This window comes from Ranitomeya variabilis, chromosome 5, assembly GCF_051348905.1.
Source record: "Ranitomeya variabilis isolate aRanVar5 chromosome 5, aRanVar5.hap1, whole genome shotgun sequence".
NCBI classification, from domain to species: domain Eukaryota; kingdom Metazoa; phylum Chordata; class Amphibia; order Anura; family Dendrobatidae; genus Ranitomeya; species Ranitomeya variabilis.
In genome coordinates this window covers 322,937,763-322,965,281 of record NC_135236.1, presented here as the reverse complement: position 1 = coordinate 322,965,281, position 27,519 = coordinate 322,937,763, and the positions used below count along the sequence as shown (strand labels likewise).

The following is a 27,519-nucleotide window of genomic DNA, read 5'->3' as shown; positions in this document are numbered from 1 at the left end:
CAATATCCATGGCCCCTTACCAGCCTGAGAATAGCAGCGTTGTCAGGTTTAGTAAGGCTGGTTGTCAAAAATGGGGGGACCCCATGCTGTTTTTTTAAATTATTAATTAAAATAATTAAATAACATGGCATGGGGACCCCTCTATTCTTGATAATCAGCCTTGTTGAAGCTGACAGCTGAGGGTAGCAGCCCCCAGCTGTGAGTTTTGCCTGGCTGGTTATCAAAAATACAGCGGAACCCACGCCGATTTTTTAAAATTTATTTACAGCGCAGGAGCCGGCTAATGAATACACCCATCAGTCACTCCTGCTCTCGCTGTTATTAGCAGCAGCAGGTGTCAGATGATAGGAGCTGCAGTCCCATCCACTGATACCAGTGACAGGAGGTAAACTTTATACCTCCGATCACAGCTGAGCACTCACGATGTCTTTTTGACAGTGTGGGAACCGCGGCTCTTTGAGCGGCGGGGATGATTTTACCGCTGATCAGAAGCGGTGTTTGCTGCACTGTCATGCACATGACAGCGTGGTAAACATTGGATGTTCGGGCCCCCAATTCAAATGAATGGGGTTCGGGTTCAAGTCCTGGTACTGCTCTGGTACCCGAACACGAACTTTTTGTAACTGTTCGGCCGAACCCACTGGACTTGAACATCCAGGTGTCCGCCTATCTCTAAACATTGCATTCTATTAGATCCTACTGGACCTGATAAGATACCTGTCAGCACTCACAGGATAGTCTAATACACAGCGCTACTGAAAGTTATCTGTGTATTAGTAATTTAATAATAAGTTGGTATGCTCTAGTCCCCTTTTGTGCTCAATAAAATGTTTGGTATTTAAGAAAGAAATGTAAAAACTCACTTCACCCCCAAAATCACAGTTTATGTGGAAAAATAAAGGTAGCTTAAAAACAACACACATTTGGCATCGTTGCATCCGTATTGAAGCATACCATAACACTATGTTATACTGTATCGTTATTTATCCCAAATGGTGACAGATGCAATAAAAATAGAATTTATAAAGCGAGAATTGCCATCTTTGTTCATCCCACCTTATTAAAACCAAATAAAAAGTTATCAAAAAGGGTAATACATGACCCAAAATGGTTCCAATAAATTTTACAGCTTGTTTCACAAAACAAGCCATCATACAATTTTATAAATAAAAAATTTAAAACGTTATGGCTTTAAGAACATGATGCCCCCCCCAAAATAATATTTTCTTTAATAAGTGATTATCTTGTGGAAAAGTAGCAAGTCATAAAAAAATGATATAATGTAAGTTGAATGTCATAGTAACTGCATTGACCTATCGTATAAAACTATAACATTACAGAAGCTATCACTGTAAAAAAACATACAAAAATACAAAAAACTATGCCTATTCCTATTCATATAGAAAGTAATTTATATTTGTATCTTGTATGTAACCCCTTCTTGTGTACAGCACCATGGAATCAATGGTGCCCTAAAATAAATAATAATAGTAATAATACATTGCACACACAAAAAAAGAGAACACTTAAACAACACAATGTAACTCCAGGTCAATCACACTTCTGTGAAATCAACCTGTACAGTTATGAAGCAACACAGATTGTGAATCAATTTCTCCTGCTGTTGTGTAAATGGAACAGACAACAAATGGCAATGATAGGCAATTAGCAAGACAGCCCCTATTAAGGAGTGGTTCTGGATGTGGTGACCACACACCATTTCTCTGTTATCCTTTTTGGCCTCTTTTGCATTTTGTCATTGCTCTCACCACCAGCGGTACTGTACAGTAGTATGATGTGGTATCTACAACCCACAGAGGTTGCTCTGGTAGTGAAGATCATCCGGGATGGCACATCAATGCAAGCTGTTGCAAGAAGGGTAGCTGTGCCTGTTAAGACAGTGTCCAGAGCATGGAGCAAATACCAGGACATTGGCCAGTACATCAGGAGACTTAGATGGGTCCATAAGATGACAATAACCCAGCAGCAGGACCGCTATCTCCTCCTTTGTGCAAGGAGGAACAGGAAGAGCAGTGCCAAATTCCTGAAAAATGACCTCCAGCAGGCCACTAACATCCACGTGTCTGCTTAAACTGTCAGAAACACACTTCATGAGGGTGGTATAAGGCCTGACAAAAACAATTAGGTGTTATGATTACAGCACAACTCTACGCAGGGTAATTGGCAGATTCAACATTGGCACCCTGTGCTCTTCACAGATGATAGCAAGTTCACACTGAGCACATTTGACAGACGTGACAGAGTCTGGAGAAAATTCTGCTGCCTGAAAAATTCTCCAGAATGATTGGTTGGCAGTGGGTCAGTAATGGTGTGGGGAGGCATTTCCAGCCCTCCATGTACTAGTCTGTGGTTCCCTGACTGCCATTAGGTATCTGGATGAGATCATCAGATCCATTGTGAGACCACATGCAGGTGCAATGGGCCCTGGGTTCCTTTTGATGGATGACATTGCTAGACCTCATGTGTCTGAAGTGTGTCAGCAGTTCCTGCCTGATGAAGGCACTGATGCTATGGACTGGCCTGCATGTTCCCCAAACTTGAGTCTAATTGAGCACATCTGGGACATCATGTCTCATTCTATCCACCAATGCCGTGTTGCCCAATAGACTGTTCAGGAGTTTACTGATGCTGATCCCTCAGGAGAACATCCACCCCCTCATCAGGAGCATGCCCAGGCATTGTAGATAGGTCAAAGAAGCACATGGAGGCTGCACATAATACTGAGCATCATTTCCTTGTCTTGAGACATTATCACTGAAGTTGGATCAGCCTGAAATTTGATTTTCCACTTTGATTTTGAGTATCATACCAAATTCATAACTCCATGAGATATTAATTTTCATTTACATTGATCATTTTTATGTTTTATTGTTCTGACTGCATTCCACTATGTAATAAATAAAGATTTGCAACTGGAATATTTCATTCAGTGATATCTAGGTATTTTAGTGTTCTGTTTATTTTTTTGAGTAGTGTATATTGAATTGCTAAATCTTGCTCATGCAGCTTCACAAAAAAATTAAATGACAAGTAATTTCAAAATTTCTGTGTAAACAAAATTGGAAGGGAACTTGTATTGGGAAAAATAAGACCTCGTCGATATCTAACTTTGGAAAAATAAAAAAGTTATGAGTCTTGGAATATGGTGAGATCTCCAAAAATGAATATAAAATTTATTTTTTCAGTGTGTGTGAATAGTTAAAAAAAAAACAGAATTATTGTTTCTTTTTTACTTTGTAAATTCAAAAAAGTGTAATAAAAAGTACTGTATATACTTGTGTATCAGCCGAGATTTTCAGCACATTTTTTTGTGTTGAAAACACCCCCCCTCTCGGCTTATACATGAGTCATTGTCCAGAAAACTGGCACGGGAGGGTGAGCGGGGAAACGGCGGCTGTAGCACAATGATAGCTGCAGCTGCCAGCTTCCAGAAGACATCAATACTCACCCTTCATTGCTGCAGCTCAGTCCCTGCATCGCTGTCCCGGCACTGGCAGCTCTTTGTGTTCCTGTGCTCAGCGGTCAGGTGGTACTGCTCATTAAGGTAATGAATTTGGACGCATCTCTACTCCAATAGACATGGAGCGCATATTCATTACCTTAATGAGCTGTACCACGTGACCGCTGAGCACAGGAACAAGGAAGAGCTGCCGGCGCCTGGACAGAGATGCAATATACAAAAAAAGGTTGCACTCTATTGTGCCAAAGCATGTCGAATATGAAATACATGAAATATGAATAGCAAAATGGCTTTTTGAACTTTAGGAAAAATATTTGAGATGCTTTGTACAGAATTTGGCCAAATAGTGTGAGCCAATCAACCATCGTCAAGGTGGTCTCATTAATCTGATGGGTCCCTGACCTCCCTGTCCAAATGTGAACACTTACCGAAGACTAATGTCTGTATGCATGGGTGAATGTGGACACCTCTCTCAGTAAAGCCTACATATATGGGTTGGCCAGAGCCAAGTGTGATTAGATGTAATTAAAAACCACATGGTGAAGGGAGGAGTGCTCAGTCAGTAAGCTAACATAGAAATGGACAGAGATGCAGGGACGCACGAGGAGGGTGAGTAGGACGAGGGGGGTGTGGGACCATGGGAGCCATGCAGGACAGTGGAGCCATATGGGACAGTGGAGCCATGTGGGACAGTGGAGCCATGTGGACGTGGAGCCATGCATACAACAGGGGGAGCCACACTGTAGTGCTAATATATTAATGACCATCCGGAACCCATATTGGTACTACCAGTAGAGCCTTAGAAGGTATATTATTAGATGAACAAAGTTACCGAAAAGCTATCTTACAGAATAGAGCAACTATAGATTATTGGTTATTAATTCACTATCATAGGTGTCAAGAGTTTGAAGGTATGTGTTGTTTTAACTTGTCAGATCATAGCCAGGATTTACAGTTCCAGCAGATAGATCAGTTACATGATGATATTGATCACATCACGCAAAGTAATGGTAAATGGTGCTATTGGTTATTTTCCTGGTTACTTGATTTTGGCTATTTATGCTATATTTTAGGTGTAATTTTTGCTATAATCTGTGCTTGCATTGCCTTGCAATGCATTCCTTCTTTCCTATCAATGTATCATTTATCTGCTGAAGCTATTCCCTTAGGATATGTTATTGTATATAAATGATATATGGTTTCCTGATGGTCAAGGGTGGATTGTAGTGCTAATATATTAATGACCATTGGGAACCTATATTGGTAGCCTGCCTTTAAAGATCCCTTTAAGATATTAAACAGTAATAGTTTAGCTGTGTATCTTCTGTAATTTTCCTAACACCTGGGCTGCATATTTTCTAGTGAGAACATGCTTGTTTTTAGTATTCATCCAATTATTATATAGTTCTTTTATTGCTGTTTGGTGAGAATGGTGTATGTTTATATTCTTCAGTGGGAAAGTGTACTATTATTATTATTATTATTATTATTATTATTATTATTATTTATATTCATCCAATTACTGCATAGTTTTGTTATTACTGTTTAGTGAGAAATGCCGTGTTTATAATATGGTAGAATATCCGGTACTAGGAGAGTTTTTGGCACGTCATATCAGGGGTGACGTATTTGTCCTGTGTAATTCGACATGTGAAGAGCTGGACGCTTAGAAGAGAGATATTATATTGGACAAATAGAACTTGTTAGAGTTTGTGTAACACTTTGTTACGCAAGCATTTTTTTCTAAACAATACATAAGCTGGAGAAGATTTCAGCTAAGACAGAAGCCTGTAACCGGTAGACCGGAGGGGACGCCCATGTGGGTCTACAGTGTGGATATCCCAGGAATTTTCTGTCTTTGCCGTTTGGCTTCTTATGGTTGATGTTATGGATAGATGATGTCATTTCCTGGTGAAGTTTTGCTTTTTGCTTATGTGGTGTGCAATGTACTTTACCATTGTGGTTTATGTTATGCAAAAGTGTACGCAATATCACACTATTTCCTATTTTCTGTAATCATTTAATTGTTGTAATAAAATTAATTGCTTTTAAAGCTGTATCTGAGCCCTTTGAGTTCTTGGCAAAACACACACATACCAGGACAAAATGGGGGAGCTACATACCAGGACAAAATGGGGGAGCCACACATACCATGACAAAACAGGGGAGCCACATACCAGGACAGGATGCAGTTGCCACACATATCAGAAAAAAATGGGGGAGCCACGTACCAGGACAAAATGGGGGAGCCACACATACCATGGCAAGATGGGGAGCCATATATCGCAGGAAAGGGATGAGGGGACAATGCATACCCAGCTTATACTCAAGTCAATATGCTTACCCAGTTTTCCATGGTAAAATTAGGTGCATCAGCTTATACTTGAGTATATACGGTAATCAAAAAGTCATATGTATCAGAAAATGGTAGCACTGAAAAAATATGCGCCGCACAACAGGGGCAGCGGATGCTGTTTTTCAACTCATCCGCTGCCCCATTGTGAGGTGCGGGAAGGCGGGGGCGGAGTTCTGGCCGCGCATGCGTGGTCGGAAAAGACGGGAACGACGCACCAAAAAACATTACAAGCAACATTTTTTGGTGGCGACGGTCCGACGCAACATGACGCACGACGGTTGCGACGTGTGGCAATGCAAAAAAACATATCAACTAAATACCCTGTGTTTTTCCATCTTTTGACTAGCACTTGCTTATTACTGTGATTTTTTTTTACAACAAAGTATTTTTGACCTCACTGTGCTCTTTTGTGTCTTCAAGTTTCTTGGTGGTGTGAACATGTTCCTACAGACTTGTTCAATGTGCAAGTAGCCCATGTGTTTCTGGTTCAGTAACAGAAGAAGTTGCATCATAAAATTTGTTGTGCAATTTCTCCTGAGTACAGTGATAACCCATTTGTGGGGGAATTTTACTTTTGCACCATAGTGCAAAGCTCAGAAGGGAAGAAGTGCCATATTGGAGTTCAGATTTTGCTGGAATGGTTGAAGGGTGCCATATCATATTGGCAGAGCCCCTGAGGTGCCAGAACAACATAATCCCTATATGTGAACTCATTTTACAAACTACACCCCTAATAAATTAATCTAGGGGTGCAATGATCATATTGACACCACATGTGCCTCACATAATTGTATACCACTGAGCGGTGAAGAAAGGATAAATTAAATTTTTATCACTAGAATGTTGCTTTAGCCTCAGATTTTTAATTTTTCTAATGGCTAATAGGATTTATTTTTGCAATAAACGAAGGTCCAATTTTTCCTGAGTGTGCCAATACCCTACAAGCAATATAAATGTAAAACATGGCACAACAGTTGTTGGTGCTCAAGTAGGGTCCCAGACCTTAACACATAGTTAAATTAAACTTGGCGTGCAACGGATGTATAGGGAACGATTTTAATGCCCTGTAGAATGTAAGCCCGCAAGGGCAGGGTCCTCTTCCCTCTGAAACGGTCTGTTACGGTAAGTGATATTTATATTTTGATGTAACCCCTTCTCATGTACAGCACCATGGAATCAATGGTGCTATATAAATAAATAATAATGCTGTCAAAAATTTGTACATACAATAGACGCTTCAGTTATGTAACGACCTTCAGTATACCGACTGCAATCAGGAGTGTGGTATTCAAAATATTCATAAAGTTCTATCACACAGAGCTACCCTAGGGCTTGAGAGAAAAGGAAAGTGGAAGTAATAGATCAGATGTTATCATTAAAGGTTGTTCCTTTGCCATTACCAGAAATAAATCATCCATATTATGCCTCTTCCATTAAGTGAACATTGTGAATGTTTGGGAAGTAGCGCATCAAGAGATAACTAGCAAACAACTTACTGTGGAGGATAACATCAAAGGTAAGATCTGTAGAGTTGTATTAAACTGAACTGCATCATACAAATGCTTAAGCTCCTTATGTAGCGTCTGCTGCTTTGATGCAGAGATCAATACCACATGTAAGACATTTAGAGGTGAAGTTCCAGATATTTACTCTAGTGGCAATGCACAAATTCAGTACAACACCTCTGCTAAATCATTACAGAACAGAAGATCTTTTGTAGATAAAATACGTCATGGACATGGACAATACCATCACTCTGTGATAACCCAATGGTGCACAACGTCAAATGCCACAAATTACTAAGGGCAACTACATTTCTGAACTGATCTAAAGAGGTTTTAATAGAGAATGCTGTGAATATTGGGTCACAATTGCCTTGATTTAAAAACAACTTTTGAGCTTGGAAACGCTGAGCAATTTATAGGCCAGATGTTGTAGAGCAGAATAAGCTGAGCAGATTGATATATATTGATATAAAGTTTTGGAATAATTGAATTTTAGTAATTGAAATCCCTCCACATTCTGGACTTAAAAAGGCAAAAGGGGGTTCAACTCAATGATTGACAGTGAAGAACAGCTCTCTTGACTACTGTGTCCAGAATAAGTAGGGATTTCATGATATTAGAACTTCTCTTTGATTCTACCGTCCATCAATGTCTCTATAATTTAAACAATAATCAAATCAGCTAATCAACAATTGTATCCTATCCATTCCATATATTGGATAAGACTGGGTTTGCTTTAGCAGAATATACCTAAATTAATCTCGTTTATAATATTATAACCCAGGAGCTAATGACATAGCTATAAGGGGTACAGAAGATACCTAGGTATCTGTGCACTTTATTTAGGGGCTTGTAAAATACAAGAATACCAACACAGTTCAGGTTACTAATACATTTTTACCAAACTTGGCCGTATCTCATGTAATGGTCACTACATCGCTAACGTTGTTAGGCTATTTACCCAAGTAACCATAAAAAAGAGGCCTATTACATATCATGAGAACAGAAGAGGTGTCAGATCCTACTTTGGTCATGCTTACTTGCAGCTCAGATGGACGGCATGCAAAAATTAAAAGGAAAAAAGGAAACTTAAAAATGGCATTCAGTTTTTATTAAGTATATGAAGTTATCAAAAACAAAGTAAAATAGTTTATCTATAGAATAGTTCACATTGGGGGCCATATGGTAATCCTTAAACAACAAATTGGAATTCAATATTTTATAGTAACTACAAATCACAATTCCTCTATATAACTGTGCAAAGAATTTTTGAGCGAATTCCATTTTGACATTTATCAGAGGGAATTTAGTGTATGCCGAGAGAAGATACAAATGCCAGACTGCTCCAGGTGCAACCAAGCTGTGTGTCTTTCTGCATCTTATCACAGGGTAATACTTCTTCAGACGTTAGGCTCCAGGACCACTAACTAAATCAACTTCAGCAATTGAACTGCACAAGTCAAAGCCATGAAATGGAAGATAGTAAAATAGTGAACACTCATTAAAATAGTATTTTAGCTGTATTACAGTAAATATTCTTTTAGGGAGCACACGAAAAAGTCTGGTATTGGATCGTTTAAATGCACGGGTGTGCAAATCTCATATAAATGCAGGTTTATCCACCTTAGCTTTACATGAATTTTCCTATATTTTATTATATAAGTGCTATGCTTTATCAACAGATGCTAGCAACACCAGGACAGACGGCAATGCACATCACTTCCTCTGTATGGTAACACACAGACACATATAGCACATATATAACCCAAAAAAGTTTGAAAAAATCATGGATTTTTTTTTTTAAACTGGTCATCTGACTCCATGTATCTCAAGATAAGTCACTGGATCTGGGATACTACTGTAAGTCCCCGACCACATTGGAGAAGTTTGAATTGACTGGAGGTTGAGAAAGAGGAAATGCTCTTTAAAGGAGTTGTCTCCTTTCAGAAAATATTCATTCCTGTCTGCAGTTTGTTTAATAAAAACTAAACAACAAACCACTTTTTACTCACCCTCCCTGGGTCCAGCAGTGGGTTTCTAGTGCTGCTCTGAGTGTCCGGTATTGTCTGTTGCTTTGATGTCATATTGATAACATGGCAGCCAATCAGAAAGTGCAGAGGCGTTGAGTGGGGCTTTGGGAGGAGTATACTGTTTACATGATCAGACCTGCTAAGCTCACTGATCGACTACCGTGCTGCTGACATGACATCAGCGCAGGAGCCAATACCCACCCACCACTATTAGGAGAAGTAAAGCCATGTTCATATGTTCAGTAGTAGGTAAGCTTTCTACCTCAGTATCTGTAAGCCAAAATCAGGAGTGGAGCAATCAGAGGTAAACTATGATAGAAACATGTCACCACTAGGGTTGAGCGAAACGGGTCGGCCATTTTCAGAAGTCGCCGACTTTTGGCAAAGTCGGGTTTCATGAAACCCGACCCGACCCCTGTGTGGGGTCGGCCATGAGGTCAGCGATCTTCTGAATCTGGTATCGGAATTCCGATACCGAGTTCCGATATGTTTGCGATATCGGAAATCGGTATCGGAATCCATACTTAAGTGTAAAATAAAGAATCAAAATAAAAAATATTGATATACTCACACTCGGACGCGCCCTGGTACTAACTGGCAGCCTTCCTTCCTAAGAATGAGCGCGTGAATGACATGCGGTGACGTCGCGGCTTGTGATTAGTCGCGTGAGCGGTCACATGGGCGGCCGCGACCAATCACAAGCCGTGACGTCATCTAAGGCCCTTCACGCGCTCATTCTTAGGAAGGAAGGCTGCCGGAAAGAAGCTGAGGGTGAGTATATTGCTATTAGGTATATACTCACCCTCAGACGCGCCCTGCTTCTTTCCGGCAGCCTTCCTTCTTAAGAATGAGCACGTGAAGGGCCTTAGATGACGTCACGGCTTGTGATTGGTCGCGGCCGCCCATGTGACCGCTCACGCGACCAATCACAAGCCAAACGCAAGTGTGAACCCGGCCTATGACAATCCTTGTTAATATCCTGTACCCTCTTCAAATGTATAAGGTAACACGTATAAATAATACTGTCATTTATGATAGTAGTATTCTTGCGGAAAATGCACAATGGTACTTCCCAGCTAATATACTAAAACACATTTTTAGTGCTAATTTACAAATATCACACAAATTATTTTTTTTTATTGAAAAAAGACGTTCATAGATTGAATAAAGAGAATAAAAGGAAGGCTTCTTATTTTATCTATTGGCATATTGTATTGTATTTAAGTGTATACACTCCATCTATGCTCCTTAGGGTATTACACAAAGCAGTATTTTATACAAGAAGAAATAAAAGTTGCTTTGATCAACTTTTTTTAGGAAATTGTGGTCTAAAGCTGTGATATTGTCTATTTTAGTCCTGAATAAAAGCAAGCCTGTAACTCTGAAACTTCCACAAGGGGTATTTGTGTTCACTTTCAGCCTACATTGCGCTTCCTCAAGGTTACAAATAATCAACATTTAATTGAGGAAGAGCTATTACTTTACCAGTCTCTAAAGCACTAGTCATGTCTGCTCAAATAGCCTATGCGCTACATTTCTGTTCTGCCTTATCATAATATCCATCATCTATACAGTTCATATAGTATGCTGATATATTGTAAATAAATACATATATATGTATATATATATATATATATATATATATATATATATATATATATTTATTTATATGCGTGCACACACACCTATATATTGCTGATATGTACAGTATGTGACATGTATGACTAACATTCTATTAATGGCTGACATAGATCTGCCTATCTCATGCATAACTTTGCATGTGTTTTCTCTATTTACCCCTTTTTATGGAATACTCATCATCATGTGTCTAAAAATGTTTGTTACATGGCTACAGCAATGACATCACTACTACAGAGCTTGAGGTTTGCAACCAACCATTGGACTCAGCAGTCTTGTGCCATCTACAGTACTGTACAAAGGTATTAGGCAGTTGTGGAAAAATTGCTGAAGAGTAAGGATGCTTTAAAAAAATAGAAGTGTTAATAGTTTAGTTTCATCAATTAACGATATGCAAAACGAATGAACAAAAAAAGATATCTAGATTAAACCAAACCAATATTTGATGTGGCCACAATTTGCCTTCAAAACAGCATCAAGGTACATTTGCATACTGTTTTTTATTAATTAATCTGGCTTATTAATATAGCTTATTAATATAGTTCAACAGCATACTACAGACATTATCATTATTGCTCCAACTGGCGCTCACAATTTAGAGTGTTCCAAATATCTTGGAGCGCTAACCACAGATCCTATTTTAATGTACGCTTGCGTAAATCATACAAAGAATCATTGATGTTCAGATCAGGGCCGTAAGTTTGAGGTTATTGTCCTGCTGCAGAATACATTTGGAGCCAATCAGATGCCACCAAATGGTATTACATGATGAATAAGTATCTGTCTGTATTTCAACGCATTGTAACACCATTAATCCTGGCTCTCTTCTCCTGGACTTCCCCCGGAGCTACAAACACTGTAACAGACTTCCAGGAGAAGTCAGTGTTTGGCGATTGGCACCAGACACTAACTGCCTTGTCCGAACCCTGAACTTTAACCCCTTTCTGCCAGCTGATGGAATAGTACGTCAGCTGGCAGATGCTTTGAGGTGGGCTCCGGCGGTGAGCCCACCTCAAAGCCACGACATGTAAGCTGTTTTGTACAGCTGACATGTGCGCGCAATGAGCGCGAGAGGAATCGCGATCTGCCAGTGCCCATTAACTAGTTAAATGCCGCCGTCAAGCGCTGACAGTGGCATTTAACTAGTGCTCCCAGCCGTGCGGCCAGAAGTGCTCACAACGCTGACCCCCGTCACATGATCAGGGGTCAGTGGTGCATTGCCATAACAACCAGAGGTCTCCTTGAGACCTCTATGGTTGTTGATGGCCGATTGCTTTGAGCGCCACCCTGTGATCGGCGTACGAAGTACACCTGCATTTCTGCTACATAGAGGTGATCTGTACTTCACCTCTATGTAGCAGAGCTGATCAAGTTGTAAATGCTTCTAGCCTCCTATGGAGGTTATTGAAGCATTCCAAAATTAGAAAAAAAAAGTGTTAAAAATATTAAAAAAATAAAAAATATATAAAAGTTCAAATCACCCCCCTTTCGCCCCAATCAAAATAAAACAATTAAAAAAAAATCAAACCTACACATATTTGGTATCGTCGAGTTCAGAATCGCCCGATCTATCAATAAAAACAAAGGACTAACCTGACCGCTAAATGGCGTAGCGAGAAAAAAAATCAAAACACCAAAATTACGTTTTTTTGGTCTCTGCAACATTGCATTAAAATGCAATAACGGGCGATCAAAAGAACGTATCTACACCAAAATGGTATCATTAAAAACGCCAGCTTGGCACACAAAAAATAAGCCCTCACCTGACCACAGATCATGAAAACTGGAGATGCTACGGGTATCGGAAAATCGCGCAATTTTTTTTTTTTTTTGCAAATTTTGGAATTTTTTTTCACTACTTAGATAAAAAATAACCTACCGTATATACTCGAGTATAAGCTGAGATTTTCAGCCCACTTTTTTGGGCTGAAATTGCCCCTCTCGGCTTATACTCGAGTCATACCGGGGGTCGGCTGGGGAGGGGGAGCGGGGGCTGTCTAAAAATACTCACCTAGTCCAGGCGCGGTCCCTGCTTCCCCGGCGCCAGCAGCAGCAGCTTCAGCTTCTTCCTGTACTCAGCGGTCACATGGTCCCGCTCATTGCAGTAAATGAATATTCGGCTCCACCTCCCATAGGGGTGGAGCCACCTATTCATTACTGTAATCAGCGGGACCATGTGACCGCTGAGTACAGGATGAAGCGCTGCGGCGTCGGAGAAGCAGGATCTACACAGCGGCAGGACCAGGTGAGTATACGAGGAGGGGAGCGCAGCGCTGCGCGATAGTCACCTGCTCCTCGTTCCGGGCGCCGATCTGTCTCCAGCAGTGACGCTGAGGTCAGAGGGCGCGGTGACGTGGTCAGTGCGTGCCCTCTGCTGAACGTCAGTGCTGGAGACAGATCGGCGCCCGGAACGAGGAGAGGTGACTATTGAAAGTGCGGGGGCCTGAGCGACGGAGAGGTGAGTATGTGATTTTTTTTTTTTATCGCAGCAAATGGGGCAAGTGTCTGTATGGAGCATCTATGGGGCCATAACGTTCCTGCAGCACTATATGGGCCCATAACATTCCTTCGGCACTATATGGGGCCATAACATTCCTGCAGCACTATATGGGGGCCATAACATTCCTGCAGCACTATATGGGGGCCATAACATTCCTGCAGCACTATATGGGGGCCATAACGTTCCTGCCCCACTATATGGGGCCATAACGTTCCTGCAGCACTATATGGGGCCATAACATTCCTGCAGCACTATATGGGGCATAACATTCCTGCAGCACTATATGGGGCCATAACATTCCTGCAGCACTATATGGGGCCATAACATTCCTGCAGCACTATATGGGGCCATAACATTCCTGCAGCACTATATGGGGCCATAACATTCCTGCAGCACTATATGGGGGCCATAACATTCCTGCAGCACTATATGGGGGCCATAACATTCCTGGAGCACTATATGGGGGCCATAACGTTCCTGGAGCATTATATGGGGGCCATAACGTTCCTGCAGCACTATATGGGGGCCATAACGTTCCTGCAGCACTATATGGGGCCATAACATTCCTGCAGCACTATATGGGGCCATAACATTCCTGCAGCACTATATGGGGCCATAACATTCCTGCAGCTTTATATGGGGCCATAACATTCCTGCAGCACTATATGGGGCCATAACGTTTCTGCAGCACTATATGGGGCCATAAAGTTTCTGCAGCACTATATGGGGCCATAACGTTTCTGCAGCACTATATGGGGCCATAACGTTTCTGCAGCACTATATAGGGGCATAATGTTTGTGCAGCACTATATGGGGCAAGTGTCTGTATGGGGCCATAATTAACGTTTGTAGGGCACTACGGCATATGGGGCAAGTGTCTGTGTGGAGCATCTTATAGGGCCATAACATTTGTGCAGCACTATAAGGGGCAAATATCTTTATAGAGCATCTTATGGGGCCATAATCAGCATTTGTGCAGCATTATATTGGGCAAATGTGTCTATGGAGCATCTTATGGGGCCTTTATTAACCTTTATGCAGGATTATATGGGGCATATTTTAATATGGAACATCTTATGGGGCCATAATGAACAGTATGGAGCATTTTATGGGGCTCCTGATTCAATATGGATATTCAAAGACACTATTCAAAGACACTTAACCTACTGATGTCTCAATTAATTTTACTTTTATTGGTATCTATTATTACTTTTGACATTTACCGGTAGCTGCTGCATTTCCCCCCCTAGGCTTATACTCGAGTCAACAAGTTTTCCCAGTTTTTTGTGGCAAAATTATGGGGGTCGGCTTATACTCAGGTTGGCTTATACTCGAGTATATAAGGTAGACATGTTAGGTGTCTTTGAACTCATAATGACCTGGAGAATCATAATGGCCAGTTAGTTTTAGCATTTGGTGAACCTAGCAAAAAAGCCAATTTCATCACACTTGGAATTTCTTTCCCGTTTTCTGTTACATGACATGGTAAAACCAATGGTATCGTTCAAAAGTGCATCTCGTCCCCCAAAAAATAAGCCCTAACATGGCCATATTGACAGAAAAATAAAAAAGTTATGGCTCTGGGAAGGAGAGGAGCGAAAAACGAAAACGAAAAAACGGAAAAAGCTCCAGGGGTGAAGGGGTTAAGTTCTCTCATCTCTAATGGCCAAATCCCCAACATGATTTGCTGAAATTCAGCCCCAGATGCACAAGAAACCTACACCATGTTACACTTTTGATTGAAGATATATACTGCTCAAAAATTTAAAGGGAGCACTTAAACAACAGAATATAACTCCTGTGAAATCAAACTGTCCAATTAGGAAGCAACACTGTTAACAATCAATTTCACATGCTGTTGTGCAAATGGAATAGACAACAGATGGAAATTATTGGCAATTATCAATACACACTCAATAATGGAGTGGTTCTGCAGGAGGGGACCACAGACCAGTTCTCAGTACCAATGCTTTCTGGCTGATGTTTTGGTCACTTTTGAATGTTGGCTGTGCTTTCACACTTGTGGTAGCATGAGACGGACTCTACAACCCACACAAGTGGCTCAGGTAGTGCAGCTCATCCAGGATGGCACATCAATGCGAGCTGTGGCAAGAAGGTTTGCTGTGTCTGTCAGCATAGTGTCCAGTGGCTGGAGGTGCTACCAGGAGACAGGCCAGTACACCAGGAGATGTGGAGGGGGCAGTAGGAGGGCAACAACCCAGCAGCAGGCCTTTGTGCAAGGAGGAACAGGAGGAGCATTGCCAAAATAACCTCCAGCAGGTCACAAATGTGCATGTGTCTGCACAAACGGTTAGAAACTGACTCCATGACGATGGTCTGAGTGCCCAACGTCCACAGATGGGGGATGTGCTCACAGCCCAACACCATGTAGGCCGCTTGGCATTTGCCACAGAACACCAGGATTGGCAAATACGCCACTGGCGCCCTGTGCTCTTCATAGATGAAAGCAAGTTCACATTGAGCATATGTGACAGACATGACAGAGTCTGGAGACGCTGTGGAGAGCGATCTGCTGCCTGCAACATCCTTCAGCATGACTGGTTTGGCACTGGGTCAGTAATGATGTGGGGTGGCATTTCTTTGGAGGGCCGCACAGCCCTCTCTGTGCTTGCCAGAGGTAGCCTGACTGCCATTAGGTACCGAGATGAGATCCTCAGACTCCTTGTGAGACCACATGCTGGAACGGTTGGCCCTGGGTTCCTCCTAATGCAGGGCAATGCCAGACCTCATGTGACTGGAGTGTGTCAGCAGTTCCTGCAAGATGAAGGCATTGAAACTATGGACTGGCCCACTCATTTCCCAGACCTGAATCCGATTGAACACATCTGGGACATCAAGTCTCATTCACCATTCACCAACGTCACATTGCACCAATGACTGTCCAAGAGTTGGTGGATGCTTTAGTCCCGGTCTGGGAGGAGATCCCTCGGGAGACCATCCGCTGCCTCATCAGGAGCATGCCCAGGCATTGTAGGGAGCTCATACAGGCACGTGGAGGCCACACACACTACTGAGCATCATTTCCTTGTCTTGAGGTATTTCCACTGAAGTTGGATCAGACTGTAACTTCATTTTCCATTTTGATTTTGGGCATCATTCCAAATCCAGACCTCCATGGGATATTAGTTGTGATTTACGTTGATCATTTTTAGGTTTTATTGTTCTCAACACATTCCACTATGTAATGAATAAAGATTTACCACTGGAATATTTCATTCAGTGATATCTAGGATATGGGATTTTATGGTTCCTTTTATTTTTTTGAGCAGTGTATTATTGTACCACTTTCCAGCACTTTAGTTATAACTAAAAATGTAAAATTTTGACTCATCAGTCCAGAGCAACTGCTGTCATTTTCTATACTTTATTTCCTATGTTTTGAGAATAGTTGAGTCACTTGGTCTTGTTTCTATATCGAAGATATGGCTTTTGGACACAGTTATTTTCATGAACCAAATTCTGGCCAAATTTCTCCAAACAGCACATGAATATAACTGGTTGGTCCCATTGGCTGCTTCTCTTTCTGAGCTGAGGACCCTTTCTGATTTGGAAGGGAGATAAAATGATGAGTCTTTCATCTGCTGCACTAAATGTCCTTGGCCAAACACTACATTAAAGGTACCTTCACACTTAGGCTGGAGTCACACATGGCGTAAGACAATACGCCACGTATTATACGTCCGTACTACGGCCGTAATACGGAGAAATGTTCCCAAAATAGTGATCCGTAGTCAGGGTGTGTCAGCGTATTTTGCGCATGGCATCCTCCGTATGTAATCCGTATGGCATCCGTACTGCGAGATTTTCGCGCAGGCTTGCAAAACCGACATCTAATGGATTTATGTGCTCAAATGTTAGGGAAAACATATATACAGTATATATATATATATATATATATATATATATATATATATGTCATTGAGACACATATATATATATATATATATATATATTCTGTATTTATATTTACTTCAGCGCGATATCTGTGAACAGCCGGTAATTCAATTGCCGGCTTTTCATATCTCCTGCACAAACCCGACAGGATATGAGACATGGTTTACATACAGTAAACCATCTCATATCCCCTTTTTTTTTGCATATTCCACACTACTAATGTTAGTAGTGTGTATGTGCAAAATTTCAGCGCTGTAGCTGCTGAAATAAAGGGTTAAATGGCGGAAAAAATTGGCGTGGGCTCCCGCGCAATTTTCTCCGCCAGAGCGGTAAAGCCAGTGACTGAGGGCAGATATTAATAGCCAGGAGAGGGTCCATGGTTATTGGCCCCCCACTGGCTAAAAACATCTGCCCCCAGCCACCCCAGAAAAGGCACATCTGGAAGATGCGCCTATTCTGGCACTTGGCCACTCTCTTCCCACTCCCTGTAGCGGTGGGATATGGGGTAATGAAGGGTTAATGCCACCTTGCTATTGTAAGGTGACATTAAGCCAGATTAATAATGGAGAGGCGTCAATTATGACACCTATCCATTATTAATCCAATTGTTGGAAAGTGTTAAAAAACACACACACACATGATTAAAAAGGATTTTAATGAAATAAACACAGCGGTTGTTGTAATAATTTATTGCTCTCGCAATCCATTTCCAGGCCCTCGCTTGGCAAAATAATAAACACACAAGATACATACCTTCTGGTGAACCGTCTCGTCCCATGAGGTAATCCATCTGAAGGGGTTAACTAATATTACAGGCAGAGCTGCGATAAACCACTCGCTCGTGCCTGTAATCCCCGGGTGCTGAAAGGAAAGCAGTGATCTGTACTTACATTGAGTCGCGGTGAGGCGCCCTCTGGTGGATGTTCTCATGAACTGCAGCCTGGGAACTTTTTCCCACGCTCCAGGTCATATGAGGACATCCACCAGGGGGCGCATCACCGCGACTGAAGGAAATGTAGGTCAATGACCTACATTTCATTCATTCGCCGGGGATTACAGGCACGGAGCACAGCTGCATTAGCAGGGCTCCTGCCTGTAATATTAGTTAACCCCTTCAGATGGATTACTTCGTGGTACGAGACGGTTCACCAGAAGGTATGTATCTTGTGCGTTTATTATTTTTCCAAGCGAGGGTGTTCCTGATGGATTGCGAGAACAATAAATTATTACAACAACCGCTGTGTTTATTTCATTAAACTACTTTTAAATCATGTGTGTGTGTGTTTTTTAACCCTTTCATACATTTGGATTAATAATGGATAGGTGTCATAATTGACGCCTCTCCATTATTAATCTGGCTTAATGTCACCTTACAATAGCAAGGTGGCATTAACCCTTCATTACCCCATATCCCACCGCTACAGGGAGTGGGAAGAGAGTGGCCAAGTGCCAGAATAGGCGCATCTTCCAGATGTGCCTTTTCTGGGGTGGCTGGGGGCAGATGTTTTTAGCCACGGGGGGGCCAATAACCATGGACCCTCTCCTGGCTATTAATATCTGCCCTCAGTCACTGGCTTTACCATTCTGGCGGAGAAAATTGCGCGGGAGCCCACGCCAATTTTTTCCGCCATTTAACCCTTTATTTCAGCAGCTACAGCGCTGAAATTTTGCACATACACACTACTAACATTAGTAGTGTGGAATATGCAAAAAAAAAGGGGATATGAGATGGTTTACTGTATGTAAACCATGTCTCATATCCTGTCGGGTATGTGAAGGAGAAGGAAAAAGCCGGCAATTGAATTACCGACTTTTCACTAACACCGCTGCGTATTTCTTGCAAGTCACACTGCTGGTCCGTGTGGAATCCGTATTTTTCTCGCCCCCATAGACTTTCATTGGCGTATTATTTGCGCAATACGCTGACAAACGCAGCATGCTGCGATTTTGTACGGCCGCAGAACGCCGTATAATACTGAACCGTAATATACGGCTAATAGGAGCAGCCCCATTGAGAAGCATTGTGCCGTATGTAATGCGAGTTTTACGTACGTAGTTTTTGCGCTCTTACGTACGTAAAACACGCATGTGTGACCCCAGCCTTAACGATATCGCTAGCGATCCGTGACGTTGCAGCGTCCTGGCTAGCGATATCGTTGAGTTTGACAGGCAGCAGCGATCAGGATCCTGCTGTGCCATCGTTGGTCAGAGCAGAAAGGCCAGAACTTTATTTCGTCGCTGGATCTCCCGTAGACATCGCTGAGTCGGTGTGTGTGACACCGATTCAGCGATGTCTTCACTGGTAACCAGGGTAAACATCGGGTTACTAAGCGCAGGGCCGCGCTTAGTAACCCGATGTTTACCCTGGTTACCAGCGTAAACGTAAAAAAACCCAAACACTACATACTTACATTCCGGTGTCTGTCCCCCGGCGCTGTGCTTCTCTGCACTGTGTAAGCGCCGGCCGGAAAGCAGAGCACAGCAGTGACGTCACCGCTGCGCTCTGCTTTTACTTTACGGCCGGCACTCACAGTCAGTGCGGGAAGCAGACGGCGAGGGACGTGACACCGGAATGTGAGTATGTACTGTTTTTTTTTTTTTACATTTACGATGGTAACCAGGGTAAACATCAGGTTACTAAGCGCGGCCCTGCGCTTAGTAACCCGATGTTTACCCTAGTTACCTGGGGACTTCGGCATCGTTGGTCGCTGGAGAGCTGTCTGTGTGACACCTCCCCAGCAACCACACAACGACTTACCAACGATCACGGCCAGGTCGTATCGCTGGTCGTGATCGTTGGTAAATCATTTAGTGTGAAGGTACCTTTAGGGTATGTGTCCACGGTCAGTAAACGCTGCAGCGTCAAACACGCAGCGTCCAGATGTTCCAGCATAGTGGAGGGGATTTTTGGAAATCCCGTGTCCACTATGCGTGGAAACCCGCACGCGGCGGGCCTGCGACTCCGGACATGCTGCGCGTCTTTTCAGATCGCAGCATGTCCGTACACCTTGCGGGGACGCAGCATCCCCGCAAGGCATAACACAGGGCCCTATGGGAGGGGGGCGATGATCCCGGATGTGTACAGTTAACACATCCGGCATCATCGCGTCCCAGAAGGGGGCGGGGCTTAGCGCCGAGCGGCTTCGCCACTGCGGCGATACCGCCGGCCATCCTGAACGTGGACACGCAGCCTCACAGTCCCAAATGTTGACCATTTCTTGGTGCTTCTTCAAAAGTGCTTGAAAAGCACAACTTGACACCCCAATCTGTCATGAAATCTTTGCCTGAGAGAGAACTTCCTATTGATCAATATAACCTTAACTACATACCCTATGTTATTTACAGGTACTACTACTGATTTATTTACTTACTGCAGGGTATTTGCTCACTGTTTTATCCTGTTTTTTCTGTTAGTGGCCACAGCGTGAATATGCACCTGCACCTTTTACTTATACCAACAAGTGTACCAGCTAATTTCTTTGGTTTTCCTTGTGTTTTGTTGCTGTGCTCAATATTGTGTTGGTGTATAACCTGCAACATTACATTATACATCTCAACATCACTTTTGTAGTAGAGCTTTGCTAATTCTCACCCAGATTTAAGCCTCCTACACAGCTGTTGTTGCTTTAATTAATTACTTTCTCAACCTACATATAGAAATGATGATCATTATCACCTGTTTGGTATAATTAGTCAGTTATTCGCCTGACTATAATCCTACAAAATCCTTGACTATGTGCAAGTGTACCTTGAAGAATTAATGCTGTTTTGAAGGCAAAAGGTGGTCACACAAAATATTGATTAGATTTAGATTTCTCTTTTGTTTATGCACTTAGCATTTTGATCATTAATAAAAACAAACTATTAATACTTCTATTTTTAAAAGCATTTTTACATTACTCATTTTTCTTTACACCGATACTTAAAACTATATACAGCTCTGGCAAAAATTAAGAGACCACTGCAAAATGTTCAGTTTGTTTGATTTTTCTCTCTATAGGTATATTTTTGAGTAAAATATATATTGTTCTTTTATTCTATAAACTTCTGACAACATGTCTCCAAATTTCCAAGCAATACATTTTGTATTTTTTTTCTGAAAAGGAGAAATGGTCAAAATAAAAAAAAAAATAACCAGTGCTTTTAGACCTCAAATAATGCAAAGAAAACAAGTTCGTAATCATTTAGAAACAACAATACTAATGTTTTAACTCAGGAAGAATTCAGAAATCAATATTTTGTAGAATAACCATGATTTTTAATCACAGCTTTCATGTGTCTTGGCATGCTTTCCACCAGTCTTTCACACTGCTCCTGGTGCAAAAATGTAAGCAGTTCTTCTTTGTTTGATGGCTTGTGACTATTCATCTTCCTCTTGATTACATTCCAGAGGTTTTCAATGGGGTTCAGGTCTGGAGATTGGGCTTCCCATGACAGGGTTTGATGTGGTGGTCTCTTAATTTTTGCCAGAGCTGTAGTGTATTGGAAAATGGCAAAAATTCCAAATGCAATGAAATTGCAAAAAACCTCTATTTATTGGGAGATTTTTTTTTACCCTGTTTAATATTTAGTAAAACTGACCTGGAAATATTATTACCCAGGTCAGTATGAGTACACAGATACCAAACATGCATAGTTTTTTTTTATTTAAGTGATGAAAAAAAATTCTGAAATTTGTAAAAAAATATATATATTTTTTGCTTTTGTTGCCATTTTCCAAGAACCATAATGGTCTAATTTTTCTAGATCTCGGGCCGTAAGGGCTTATTATTTTTGCCTTGAGCTGATGTTTTTACTGAAATCATTTTGGGGTAGATACAATGTTTTGACTGCTTTTTATTGCATTATATTGCAATGTTGTGGCTACCCAAAAAATGTAATTTTGGCGTTTTGATTTCTTTTCTCGTTACGCCATTTACCAATTTGATTAATTTATTTTATATTTTGATAGATCGGACATTTCTGAATGCAATGATTCTAAATATGCATATTTTTTGTTTGTTTTATTTTTAATGGGGAAAAAGGGGGGTGATTGGAACTTCGATGTTTTTTTAAAAATGTTCATATTTTCTAAATCATTTTTTCTACTATTTACAGTCTTAACAGTCCTTTTAGGAGATTTCTGGCTGCAATTGTATGATTGCCTGTGCTACACATAACAGAAATTGCGATCTATGAACTTAGGCCACAGGCCTGTGTTCACAGGAAGATTGTGATGACAGGCACAGAGGGTCTTCAACACATCTCTAGCTGTAAAGACAATCCATTGGGGTAATGCGATTATGTGGCAAGTGCACCTATGGGTGGGAACAATGACACATTTCCTGTCTGCACATGTTAAATGCCACTGTCAGTGATTGACAGTGGCATTTAATTGATGGACAGCAACAGGTGGATCTTGTATCCATCTGCGGCTGTCAGAGGAACTTGATGGCTGATTAAATCAGCCATCAAGTGTGGGGAAGCATGCAGGCTCAGCACCAGAACCGGCATCAAAGGCAGGGACACGGCCGATGACGTATATGTGTGTCAATGGCTGCATGTAACTATGATGAATAGAGGCACCTGTATTTCTAAGTGAAGAGAAATAGGAAAACGGTTGAAATTTTGGAAGTGGGACAGGTTAAATGAGGGCATGTTGTAGGTTTGTTTTCCAAGGCATGTTTGTATATTTTGTATTTACTGTAAGTACATCTCACCTGGACAGTTTATGCAGAGTGCGAATGTGAAGCCCACCAGGGCTGTGGGATACTCGGAACTGGGTCAGACAGTTCTTTGGGGAAGTCATGGGGCTGTCACTTGACTCTGTGGCCCTGGGTGTGCAATAGAAATGCAAGTGGAAAGTTATATGGGATTGATTCATGACGCCACCCGTGGTGTCCGGCAAGGGATGGCCGGCACTGCGTTTCAGGTCCACTGGGGCCAGTGGTGATGCAGCAAAGATGGTACAGCTCCCCATGGCAGAAATAACAGTCGGTTCAAGTGGTGGTGAATGTTGGGGTGCACAAAATAAGCATGTGAAGCAGAAAAGAGCATTTTTCTTTACCCTTACTTCTTGGTAGATGAACATGCAATCAGGGGTACCAGTTACAGATGACAGAAGGAGTCTGGCTAGCCTGGAAGCAATCAGGGGTCCACCTTGCCAGGTTGGGTTTGAGGCCTTCCTGCTGTGCTCTATTTTTGGGTCACTGCTGCCTGTAGCTAGCTGCGGCCCTCTCCTGCATGGTGGCTTCGACCTGTATGGCAGACAGCACAAGCCTATGATGGCACTGCCTGTTCACTGGCAGCCCCGGGCTCCTGGTCTGCTGCGGTGCCTCTCGGTGTTCGGTGTGGCCATGGAGCTTGCAGTCCCCTGCCCTCCAGATTCGGCTATTGGGGCCTACAGCACCCACACAGCCAAGGACTCTGGCATCCTCCTTGTCAGCGTTCCACCCCGGGGTCAGCTCTGATGTAGCTGCAATTCCCCAGAGCCCTTGTCTCTGCTCCTCTCACCTCACTATCTCCTCACAGACTAAACTGACTCCTCCTCTCGACCAGAGAGAGCAGCTCCCCTGAAGTCGGGTCTAGAGCTCCCCCCTTTGGCCTGGAGCAGGAATTGTGATGCATGCTGTGTATTACCTGGCATGGGGACCGCTTCCTTCACCCAGGCATGACATCACCATACAGAGGGAGGCAATGTCACCATGGCAACTGGACTCTGGGGTGCCACACGAATGTTCAGGACCTTACTGTAATTAGTACTCAGGATTAAAAGTCACTAAGGAGCTGAATAAAGACTTTTACTAATTATAAGAGACTAGATTGTGGCCCGATTCTAACGCATCGGGTATTCTAGAATATGCATGTCCCCGTAGTATATGGACAATGATGATTCCAGAATTCGCGGCAGACTGTGCCCGTCGCTGATTGGTCGAGGCATCCTTTTAGACATCATCGTCGCCATGGCAACCATTATGACATATACGTCGATACTGTGCCCGTCGCTGATTGGTCGAGGCGAATTCGCGGCAGACTGTGCCCGTCGCTGATTGGTCGAGGCAACCTTTATGACATCATCGTCGCCATGCTGTGCCCTGGCAGCCTCGACCAATCAGAGGCGCGGGATTTCCAGGACAGACAGACAGACAGAAAAACCCTTAGACAATTATATATATATATAGATTTTGTCAGTATGGTAAACTCTGTAAATCAATGAAAAATTTTAAACACCAGAATTGCATTTCGGGTATTCTAGAATATGCATGTCCCCGTAGTATATGGACAATGATGATTCCAGAATTCGCGGCAGACTGTGCCCGTCGCTGATTGGTCGAGGCAACCTTTATGACATCATCGTCGCCATGGCAACCATTATGACATCTACATCGATACTGTGCCCGTCGCTGATTGGTCGAGGCCTGGCGTCGTCGACCAATCAGAGACGCGGGATTTCCATTATGACATCATTGTCGCCATGCTGTGCCTGTTGCTGATTGGTCGAGGCCTGGCGGCCTCGACCAATCAGAGATGCGGGATTTTCAGGACAGACAGACAGACAGACAGACAGACAGACGGAAAAACCCTTAGACAATTATATATATAGATTTGAGACTATTTAATAGAAATCCTGTTAATGCAATCCATAGTAATACAGAATAGACAATTCAAAGTAAGGTTGTAATTTGAATCAATATCACAATGGATTCTTCTGTAGGCTATAGCAGAATATATTTAAGCATTGGTTAGAAACAGTAAATGCAATGTGACAAAAGTGGAAAATGGTTTAACGTCTTTAAATTAGGATGATGTGAGATTTTGTTTCTATAAAATAATATTCTTTAAAGAGGTTGTCCAGTATTAAAGGAACAAGGTTGGCTTCTTATTCTTTATCTGGTAATACAGCTTACGCCTATTCAAGTAAATCAGGTTGAGCAGCAAGTATAGGTGTAGCACAAGGGCAAATGTGGCTCTGGAAAATAGACACATTTTTCTGGAAAATCGACAAATCATTTTTTTTCTAACTCTAACTTTTTAAGTTTACTCTAGACAGGAGATTTAAATCAGCCTCCCGCCATGAGAATCTGACATATATCTTTGGCTGATAGGATTACACATATTTACAATTTCGGCATAAAATATAGGATTCAGTTGGAAGGAAAAAGAGAAAACAAGAGCATTCATTTTAAGACTAATTGGTATTTATTGGTCATTACATTGATTTTACAAGTATCAAGTAGTGGGTGATTTTAAGTCAACTAAAGAACAAAAATGACAACAGATCTCACATTGTCAGCTATTAGTAGTTTGCATGAAAGAACATGATCACTTTATGAAGGCCTATCAAAATTATTTAATCTGTTCAATATTTATCTCTTGTCTCATGTCCAGATTTAAAGTATATTATGCAGTTTCTTTTTTTTCTAATTTATAATCGGAAACAAAAGTGTTGTGGCCCAATTGGGAAACCAAAGCTTTATGATAAAGACTGCAGGTAGTGTATGTCAGAATACTAATAGGAACATAATAGCTATATTTCCAGTTATCTGCAAAAAGATAATTGCATTCACAGTTCCCTCCACAAGCTTCTCCAGCTAGCATTTTTTAGGATAAGAATGGGCTAAAAGTTCCATTATAAAGTAAGTATCTTGGTTTAGTTTATTATGTTTTTTTTTATATTTAATTAATGTATGTGATGAGTCATTTAAGTCATATGGACACATTAGAATAATTCTATTCTGTTGTATGGCAGTTCTAAAGTATTACTGTGGTGTCTGTTATATAACATGCTTTATGAACAGCTGCACTTATGATCTGTTAGCCTTGAAGAATCTGTAACACAACATCTGACCTAGGAAAATTGAGTATTCTGTAATTATGGCATCATATTTCCCTTCATATACAGCTACAGCACAGCAATTACACATCACACACAACCCCATATTATAGTTTTTCTTTCAGTTCTTTAATCCTGATGCGTAAAACCATTCAATTTACTTAACATCTTGTTGGCTTAAAATTGCACCGTTATTAAATGTCCTTAGTTTGCATCATTGAATTTTTGAGTATACTGTAGATATTTTTCAGCATATTATGAACAATTTATGGCTTTAACATGTAAAAAGTGAATAATAATTAGGCATTGTCATCACATATGAAAAATAAGCGATGATAGTGACCTTTATCCATACAGTTTCCAAATGTGACGTGTAAAGATGCCCTGGCTGAACAAATTCCAATTTTTAAAGCTGTCGAATAGTAAGTCTTACTTTTACATCTATTTCAGTAAACAGATTCTAGACTTTTATTAGTAATTAATATCGCCATCTTACCTTTATAGGACAAGCGAAGTCTCGGCTGGCTGGTGTCGGTGGCAAAAGATGAAAATACATGAAGTCCAAGAAAAAGCAAAGTGTTAATGAGAAGATATGCCATGCTGGTCAGTTCTGTGTGGCTCTCCTTAGGAAAGACTTTAGTTTTTCTGCTGGAGTTTGGAAAATAGCTTTCTTTTCAGTGCCGTCTGTGTCTCCCTTAGGAATCCCTTCTCTTCCTAGTGCACATTTCCTATTTGTCATGCCTCATTACAATGTGTATTACAGAGTGGTCTCTTTGCATGACATTTGTTTACAGACAGACATGTCATTCCTCAGTCCTTGCCAGTGCTGTGCTGTCTCCTAGTCCTGCGTTCAGAAGAACCAGGCAATCAGTACATTCTATTGCAAGCCATTTAAATAAACGCCTCCTTGCTACAAGCTGCTGAGAAATCTGCTCCTTGCTAAAACCTGCCAGACAGTTCGTTTTAATTCACCTTTCACCCTATGTAATTAGAAAGGAAAAAAATAATTTTTAAAAGCTGTTAGATCTTAGCAGCAGGGATGCGAGGCTGTATGCTGCCCTCTCTAGCTCATGAGATCGGCGAAAGATGAGAGAAAGTACTTCACTACTCATCTGGCAGGCAACTCCTACCAACTGCACAGTAGCTGTTTGTGTCATTGCCCAATTAACATTTTTTCGCAATGCACTATTTTGATAGGTTAGGAAATTGTATTTGACTACACAAGAAAGCAAAGTAAAATAATTCTTTATTCAAGGTCAGAAATTGCAGGAAATACATATTT

The 27,519-nt window shown here is 41.6% G+C and overlaps 1 protein-coding gene across 2 annotated transcripts in view; it reads right to left on the bottom strand.

Moving 5' to 3' along the window:
* SEMA3E (semaphorin 3E) overlaps positions 1–27,318 on the bottom strand; it is a 289,807-nt gene extending 262,489 nt beyond the window's left edge. The window contains exon 1 of one of the 2 annotated variants that reach the window (XM_077264657.1): positions 26,734–27,318. In XM_077264657.1, coding sequence (XP_077120772.1) covers positions 26,734–26,836 — 103 coding nt within the window. In that variant the 5' untranslated portion in view covers positions 26,837–27,318. The remainder of the gene's footprint in view (positions 1–26,733) is intronic. The other variant, XM_077264658.1, reaches the window with a different exon arrangement.
* Positions 27,319–27,519: the final 201 nt, after the last annotated feature.